Here is a 9,510-nt window from a genome sequence, read left to right on the forward strand (position 1 = left end):
ACATGATTCCATAGTTTTGATGTCTTCACTATTATTCTACAATGGTACTGTACATTGATATGATTTTTTATTTGATTTATTTAACCTTTATTTAACTAGGCAAGTCAGTTGAGAACAAATTCTAATTCTCAATGACGGCCTAGGAACAGTGGGTTAACTGCCTGCTCAGGGGCAGAACGACAGATTTGTACCTTGCCAGCTCGGAGGATAAGATCTTGCAACCTTCCGGTTAATAGTCCAACGCTATAACCACTAGGCTACCTGCAGTCCCTCCACTCTAACCACTAGGCTACCTGCAGTCCCTCCACTCTAACCACTAGACTACCTGCCGCCCCTCCACTCTAACCACTAGGCTACCTGCAGTCCCTCCACTCTAACCACTAGGCTACCTGCCGCCCCTCCACTCTAACCACTAGGCTACCTGCCGCCCCTCCACTCTAACCACTTGACTACCTGCCACCCCCCCACTCTAACCACTAGGCTACCCTGCCGCCCCTCCACTCTAACCACTAGGCTACCTGCCGCCCCTCCACTCTAACCACTAGGATACCCTGCCGCCCCTCCACTCTAACCACTAGGCTACCTGCCGCCCCTCCACTCTAACCACTTGACTACCTGCCGCCCCTCCACTCTAACCACTAGGATACCTGCCGCCCCTCCACTCTAACTACTAGGTTACCTGCCGCCCCTCCACTCTAACCACTAGGCTACCTGCCGCCCCTCCACTCTAACCACTAGACTACCTGCCGCCCCTCCACTCTAACCACTAGGATACCTGCCATCCCTCCACTCTAACCACTAGGCTACCTGCCGCCCCTCCACTCTAACCACTAGGCTACCTGTCATCCCTCCACTCTAACCACTAGGCTACCCTGATACATACATTGATAGTCACTTTCCATTAAATATTTGTAGAAATCCAAGAAAGTATTGTTATATAAAGGTTAAAAATGTCAATATAGGTTTTCACACATGCATACAGTACCTGTTGTACATAAGGAGTGTGTGTCTGTTTCCTCCAGTTCCTGGTATGCTGGAGCATGAGAGTCTCCAGGGAATCTCTAGTATGAAGCCTACAGGTTTCCGTAAGCGTTCCAGCAGCATCTATGAGGACCAGGAGGTCTACACCATCTCTTCTCTCCTCCAGCAGCTCAGTCTGTACCACAGCACTATGAGTCAGCACGGCATGGAGGAGGTGCTGGTCAGACAGGTAGGAGGAGGGGCTGGTCAGACAGGTAGGACGGGGGGGTCACTCAGGGTCTGGTCAGACAGGTAGGAGGAGGGGCTGGTCAGACAGGTAGGACGGGGGGGTCACTCAGGGTCTGGTCAGACAGGTAGGAGAGGGGGGGATCAGACAGGTAGGGGGGGATCAGAGGGGCTGGTCAGATGGGGGGGGGGGGGGGTCAGACAAGTAAGGGGAATCAGACCGATAGGAAGGGGGGGGGGGGCAAACAGGTAGGAGGAGGGTGGGCAGACGGGCAGGACGAGGGGAGGGGGGGCAGACGGGTAGGACGAGGGGAGGGGGGGCAGACGGGTAGGACGAGGGGAGGGGGGTCAGACGGGTAGGACGAGGGGAGGGGGGGCAGACAGGTAGGAGGAGGGTCACTCAGGGTCTGGTCAGACAGGTGGGGGGGGGGGGCAGTGTGTGTGTGTCCTGGGGGCTGTAGGGGAAAGGAGTAAACTCCCTCTTGGGATCAATTGTGGGGTTGCACAGGTATCGATTCTTGGACCTCTATGATTTTCAGGTTCTATTTGCATCTACCTGTGTTTGTGTCTGACCCTGTGTTGTCCAACATCTACCTGTGTTTGTGTCTGACCCTGTTGTCCAACATCTACCTGTGTTTGTGTCTGACCCTGTCTTGTCCAACATCTACCTGTGTTTGTGTCTGACCCTGTGTTGTCCAACATCTACCTGTGTTTGTGTCTGACCCTGTGTTGTCCAACATCTACCTGTGTTTGTGTCTGACCCTGTTTGTCCAACATCTACCTGTGTTTATGTCTGACCCTGTCTTGTCCAACATCTACCTGTGTTTGTGTCTGACCCTGTGTTGTCCAACATCTACCTGTGTTTGTGTCTGACCCTGTCTTGTCCAACATCTACCTGTGTTTGTGTCTGACCCTGTCTTGTCCAACATCTACCTGTGTTTGTGTCTGACCCTGTCTTGTCCAACATCTACCTGTGTTTGTCTGACCCTGTGTTGTCCCAACAGGCTTTGAAACAGACTTTCTTCCTGGTGGGTGCGGCCACACTCAACAACATCCTGCTACGCAAAGACATGTGCTCCTGTAGGAAGGGCATGCAGATCAGGTAGGGGTGTGTGTGTGTGATGAACAAGAAGAAACAGAGGAAGAGATGGGAAGTTAAATCCTCCCCAGCAAACAGTGAAAGTTCCTACAACGTATGTTAAACGTAACACATGTTTCAGGTACCTGTCTATATGCTACTGTAGGTAACGTAGCAACATGTTTCAGGTACCTGTCTGTATTCTACTGTAGGTAACGTAGCAACATGTTTCAGGTACCTGTCTGTATGCTACTGTAGGTAACGTAGCAACATGTTTCAGGTACCTGTCTGTATTCTACTGTAGGTAACGTAGCAACATGTTTCAGGTACCTGTCTGTATGCTACTGTAGGTAACATAGCAACATGTTTCAGGTACCTGTCTGTATGCTACTGTAGGTAACATAGCAACATGTTTCAGGTACCTGTCTGTATGCTACTGTAGGTAACGTAGCAACATGTTTCAGGTACCTGTCTGTATGCTACTGTAGGTAACGTAGCAACATGTTTCAGGTACCTGTCTGTATGCTACTGTAGGTAACGTAGCAACATGTTTCAGGTACCTGTCTGTATGCTACTGTAGGTAACGTAGCAACATGTTTTGGGTACCTGTCTGTATGCTACTGTAGGTAACGTAGCAACATGTTTCAGGTACCTGTCTGTATGCTACTGTAGGTAACGTAGCAACATGTTTCAGGTACCTGTCTGTATGCTACTGTAGGTAACGTAGCAACATGTTTCAGGTACCTGTCTGTATGCTACTGTAGGTAACGTAGCAACATGTTTCAGGTACCTGTCTGTATGCTACTGTAGGTAACGTAGCAACATGTTTCAGGTACCTGTCTGTATGCTACTGTAGGTAACGTAGCGACATGTTTCAGGTGTAACATCCAGGTACCTGTCTGTATGCTACTGTAGGTAACGTAGCAACATGTTTCAGGTACCTGTCTGTATGCTACTGTAGGTAACATAGCAACATGTTTCAGGTACCTGTCTGTATGCTACTGTAGGTAACGTAGCGACATGTTTCAGGTGTAACATCCAGGTACCTGTCTGTATGCTACTGTAGGTAACGTAGCGACATGTTTCAGGTGTAACATCCAGGTACCTGTCTGTATGCTACTGTAGGTAACATAGCAACATGTTTCAGGTAACTGTCTGTATGCTACTGTAGGTAACATAGCAACATGTTTCAGGTACCTGTCTGTATACTACTGTAGGTAACATAGCAACATGTTTCAGGTACCTGTCTGTAGGTAACGTAGCAACATGTTTCAGGTATCTGTCTGTATGCTACTGTAGGTAACGTAGCAACATGTTTCAGGTGTAACATCCAGGTACCTGTCTGTATGCTACTGTAGGTAACGTAGCGACATGTTTCAGGAACCTGTCTGTATGCTACTGTAGGTAACGTAGCAACATGTTTCAGGTGTAACATCCAGGTACCTGTCTGTATGCTACTGTAGGTAACATAGCAACATGTTTCAGGTACCTGTCTGTATGCTACTGTAGGTAACATAGCGACATGTTTCAGGTACCTGTCTGTATGCTACTGTAGGTAACATAGCGACATGTTTCAGGTACCTGTCTGTATGCTACTGTAGGTAACATAGCGACATGTTTCAGGTACCTACCTGTCTGTATGCTACTGTAGGTAACGTAGCGACATGTTTCAGGTACCTGTCTGTATGCTACTGTAGGTAACATAGCAACATGTTTCAGGTACCTGTCTGTATGCTACTGTAGGTAACATAGCAACATGTTTCAGGTACCTGTCTGTATGCTACTGTAGGTAACATAGCAACATGTTTCAGGTACCTGTCTGTATGTTACTGTAGGTAACATAGCAACATGTTTCAGGTACCTGTCTGTATGTTACTGTAGGTAACATAGCAACATGTTTCAGGTACCTGTCTGTATGCTACTGTAGGTAACATAGCAACATGTTTCAGGTGTAACATCCAGGTACCTGTCTGTATGCTACTGTAGGTAACGTAGCAACATGTTTCAGGTACCTGTCTGTATGCTACTGTAGGTAACGTAGCAACATGTTTCAGGTACCTGTCTGTATGCTACTGTAGGTAACATAGCAACATGTTTCAGGTACCTGTCTGTATGCTACTGTAGGTAACATAGCGACATGTTTCAGGTACCTGTCTGTATGCTACTGTAGGTAACGTAGCAACATGTTTCAGGTACCTGTCTGTATACTACTGTAGGTAACGTAGCGACATGTTTCAGGTACCTGTCTGTATGTTACTGTAGGTAACATAGCAACATGTTTCAGGTACCTGTCTGTATGTTACTGTAGGTAACATAGCAACATGTTTCAGGTACCTGTCTGTATGCTACTGTAGGTAACATAGCAACATGTTTCAGGTGTAACATCCAGGTACCTGTCTGTATGCTACTGTAGGTAACGTAGCAACATGTTTCAGGTACCTGTCTGTATGCTACTGTAGGTAACGTAGCAACATGTTTCAGGTACCTGTCTGTATGCTACTGTAGGTAACATAGCAACATGTTTCAGGTACCTGTCTGTATGCTACTGTAGGTAACATAGCGACATGTTTCAGGTACCTGTCTGTATGCTACTGTAGGTAACGTAGCAACATGTTTCAGGTACCTGTCTGTATACTACTGTAGGTAACGTAGCGACATGTTTCAGGTACCTGTCTGTATACTACTGTAGGTAACGTAGCGACATGTTTCAGGTACCTGTCTGTATGTTACTGTAGGTAACATAGCAACATGTTTCAGGTACCTGTCTGTATGCTACTGTAGGTAACATAGCAACATGTTTCAGGTACCTGTCTGTATGCTACTGTAGGTAACATAGCAACATGTTTCAGGTACCTGTCTGTATGCTACTGTAGGTAACATAGCAACATGTTTCAGGTACCTGTCTGTATGTTACTGTAGGTAACATAGCAACATGTTTCAGGTACCTGTCTGTATGCTACTGTAGGTAACATAGCAACATGTTTCAGGTGTAACATCCAGGTACCTGTCTGTATACTACTGTAGGTAACGTAGAAACATGTTTCAGGTACCTGTCTGTATGCTACTGTAGGTAACGTAGCAACATGTTTCCAGGTGTAACGTCCAGTTACCTGTTTGTTTTCCAGGTGATTGGAACCAGTGACCTTTCGTTTACTGTCCGAACGCCCCCTAACCGCTAGGCTACCTGTTTTGCAGGTGTAACATCAGTTACCTAGAGGAGTGGCTGAAGGAGAAGGACCTCGTGCAGGGTACCAGTGCCATGGAAACTCTGAAGCCTCTGTGTCAGGCTGCCTGGCTACTGCAGGTCAACAAGACCACTGATGACGACGCCAAGGAAATCATAGAACAATGCTCTGAACTCAACACTGTACAGGTACTGAAGGACGATGTACTACAGGGTTCTCCAACTAGCGGCCTGCGGGGGACAGTAAACACTGTAAAAGCACCAGGAAATCAGCACTAAGTGATTTTAATTTAGGAAATCAGTTCTCAACTATTCCCACACGTAATAGAGAGATGTGATTGTATACACATGTAAGGAAGGTTTGAAATGATTTTAGTCAGATATATCTGTTTGTTTGTGTATTTCTTGCGGTCAATTTGCAGTCTGTAAATTTATTAGTAATTATGTTCCGGTCCCCTGACGATCCGCTCAAGAAAGGATCGTCCCGCGGCTGAATCTAGCTGATGTTTCTTCCTGTACTACATTACCCATAATGCTTTGACAAGAAGCTAACAAAATGTTGTACCCCTATCCTTACAGATACTTAACACGGGCAGTACTTTAGATTTACTGTTTTTTGTGAATATTACTCGGTGTCACTGACAGAACCTTGTTTATTGTCCTGTTCTAGATTGTCAAGATTCTGAATTCTTACACTCCCATTGATGATTTTGTTCTAGATTGTCAAGATTCTGAATTCTTACACTCCCATTGATGATTTTGAGAAAAGGGTGGCACCGTCCTTTGTCCGCAAAGTTCAGGTAAGGTGTAAATGTGCATCCCGATCTCGATCACGTGACAAGGATCATTATTTTAATCACAGCAGTTCCAGTATATGGAAATTCAAGACGATCCAAAACCAGTTCCATGAACTAAATTTAAGAAATGAATGTATTTCCCTTGTCCTCAGGGTTTGCTCCAGGACCGTGAGGGGGGATCCTCCCAGTTGATGTTAGATACCCAGTATCGTTTCCAGGTCACCTTCCCCTTCACCCCGTCCTCTCAGGCCCTGGAGCTACTACAACTGCCATCCAGCCTCAGACTGGGCTTCATCACCAGGATCTAACCCCTGACCTCTGGGGGAGGCGGTAGCCTTGACTTTAGAGAAGCGGTCCATTAACCTAAAGGTTGCTGGTTTGAATCCCAGGGATGACGGGGTGAAAACCTGGCAGGAGTGAGGTGCCACTGTCTACCAGCATCTCGGGTGCGACCAACTACCATTGTAGCCAAATAGCCTTTTAAAAATGATTTAGTGTCCGATAATACAGTTTGAAATAAATATTACTCTGACGTCTGATGAATTTTGTGACGTAAATGCAGATGCTGTTGCAGAGCTAAATGCTTGGAGAGTACAGTGAGAAACGTTACTTCTCAGCTGGATGAGATGGGAAATGCACTTCTGCAGAAAACAGTTTAAAGTTCAATAAGTTCAATATCAAACTGCTGTTTTTTTTTTTGTAGTAAATTAAAATATGTCAAATACTCAATGTTTTGGAGTAACATGCACGGTACATCAAATGTCTTTTTTTGTTTTGTTTTCAAATATATATATTTTGTAAATCATACTGTAGAAGTATTTTTGTATCTTAAATAATATACCGAACAAAAATATAAACGGAAACATGCAACAATTTCAGAGATTTTACGGAGTTACAGTTTTATATAAGGAAATCACTCAATTGAAATAAATTCATTAGGTGCCTAATCTATGGATTTCACATGACTGGGAATACAGATATACATCTGTTGGTCTCAGATACCTTAAAAAAGGTAGGGGCGTGGATCAGAAAACCAGTCAGTATCTGGTGTGGATCAGAAAACCAGTCAGTATCTGGTGTGGATCAGAAAACCAGTCAGTATCTGGTGTGGATCAGAACACCAGTCAGTATCTGGTGTGACCACCATTTGTCTCATGCAGCGCGACACATCTCCTTCACATAGAGTTGATCAGGCTGTTGATTGTGGCCTGTGGAATGTTGTCCCCACTCCTCTTCAATGGCTGCATACACCCTACCGACATGGGGCCGTGCATTATCAAATCAAATGTATATACAGTGCCTTGCGAAAGTATTCGGCCCCCTTGAACTTTGCGACCTTTTGCCACATTTCAGGCTTCAAACATAAAGATATAAAACTGTATTTTTTGTGAAGGGGAGGGGTCAGGAGACACTGGCCCCATCCGAGGACACCCCCAGACAGGGCCAAACAGGAAGGATATAACCCCACCCACTTTGCCAAAGCACAGCCCCCACACCACTAGAGGGATATCTTCAACCAGCAATTTACCATCCTGAGACAAGGCCGAGTATAGCCCACAAAGATCTCTGCCACAGCACAACCCAAGGTGGGGCGCCAACCCAGACAGGAAGCTCACGTCAGTGACTAAACCCAATCAAATGACGCACCCCTCCTAGGGACGGCATGGAAGAGCACCAGTAAGCCAGTGACTCAGCCCCTGTAATAGGGTTAGAGGCAGAGAATCCCAGTGGAAAGAGGGGAACCGGCCAGGCAGAGACAGCAAGGGCGGTTCGTTGCTCCAGAGCCTTTCCGTTCACCTTCCCACTCCTGGGCCAGACTACACTCAATGATATGACCCACTGAAGAGATGAGTCCTCAGTAAAGACTTAAAGGTTGAGACAGAGTCTGCTTCTCTCACATGGGTAGGCAGACCATTCCATAAAAATGGAGCTCTATAGGAGAAAGCCCTGCCTCCAGCTGTTTGCTTAGAAATTCTAGGGACAAATAGGAGGCCTGCGTCTTGTGACCGTAGCGTACGTGTAGGTATGTACGGCAGGACCAAATCAGAGAGATAGGTAGGAGCAAGCCCATGTAATGCTTTGTAGGTTAGCAGTAAAACCTTGAAATCAGCCCTTGCCTTGACAGGAAGCCAGTGTAGGGAGGCTAGCACTGGAGTAATATGATCAAATGTTCATGCTGAAACATGAGGTTATGGTGGTTGGATGAATGGCATGACAATGGGCCTCAGGATCTCGTCACGGTATCTCTGTGCATTCAAATTGCCATCGATTTAAAATCATTATCCGTAGCTATTGCCTTGCCCATACCATAACCCCACCACCACCATAGGGCACTCTGTTCACAATGTTGCCATCAGTAAACCACTCATCCACACAACGCCATACATGCTGTCTGTCTGCCATCTGCCCGGTACAGTTGAAACCACGATTCATCCTTCGAGAGAACACTTCTCCAGCCAGTGGCCATTGAAGGTAAGCATTTCCCCACTGAAGTCTGTGATGACACCGAACTGCAGTCAGGTCAAGACCCTGGTGAGGACGACGAGCAGATCAGCTTCTCTGAGACGGTTTCTGCAGAAAGTCTTCAGTTGTGCCACAGTTTCATCAGCTGTCCTGGTGGCTGGTCTCAGACAAACCCACAGTTTCATCAGCTGTCCTGGTGGCTGGTCTCAGACAAACCCACAGTTTCATCAGCTGTCCTGGTGGCTGGTCTCAGACAAACCCACAGTTTCATCAGCTGTCCTGGTGGCTGGTCTCAGACAAACCCACAGTTTCATCAGCTGTCCTGGTGGCTGGTCTCAGACAAACCCACAGTTTCATCAGCTGTCCTGGTGGCTGGTCTCAGACAAACCCACAGTTTCATCAGCTGTCCTGGTGGCTGGTCTCAGACAAACCCACAGTTTCATCAGCTGTCCTGGTGGCTGGTTTCAGACAAACCCACAGTTTCATCAGCTGTCCTGGTGGCTGGTTTCAGACGATCCCACAGTTTCACCAGCATCCACCAGGGATGTAAACAAATTGGTTCACATAATTTTAAAGAAATATGCTTTTTTGAGAGAAATAAGTGCGTTGGGAACATTTCTGGGATTTTTTTAAATTTCAGTTCATGAAACAACCCTTTGTTGTGTTTATATATATTAGTTCTGAAATGATTCATACCCGTTGACTTCTTCCACATTTTGTTGTGTTACAGCCTAAATTCAAAGTTGATTAAATTGAGTGTTTTTCTTACCCATCTATACACA

General features: G+C 46.2%; 1 protein-coding gene across 2 annotated transcripts in view; it reads left to right on the plus strand.

Annotated features, from left to right (window-relative positions):
* LOC110502593 (unconventional myosin-Vc) overlaps positions 1-6,797 on the plus strand; it is a 55,211-nt gene extending 48,414 nt beyond the window's left edge. For both annotated transcript variants that reach the window (XM_036960828.1, XM_036960830.1), the window contains exons 36-40: positions 1,023-1,210; positions 2,211-2,308; positions 5,480-5,657; positions 6,188-6,268; positions 6,418-6,797. In XM_036960828.1, coding sequence (XP_036816723.1) covers positions 1,023-1,210; positions 2,211-2,308; positions 5,480-5,657; positions 6,188-6,268; positions 6,418-6,573 — 701 coding nt within the window. In that variant the 3' untranslated portion in view covers positions 6,574-6,797. The remainder of the gene's footprint in view (positions 1-1,022; positions 1,211-2,210; positions 2,309-5,479; positions 5,658-6,187; positions 6,269-6,417) is intronic.
* Positions 6,798-9,510: the final 2,713 nt, after the last annotated feature.

Source organism: Oncorhynchus mykiss, chromosome 2 (assembly GCF_013265735.2).
Source record: "Oncorhynchus mykiss isolate Arlee chromosome 2, USDA_OmykA_1.1, whole genome shotgun sequence".
NCBI classification, from domain to species: domain Eukaryota; kingdom Metazoa; phylum Chordata; class Actinopteri; order Salmoniformes; family Salmonidae; genus Oncorhynchus; species Oncorhynchus mykiss.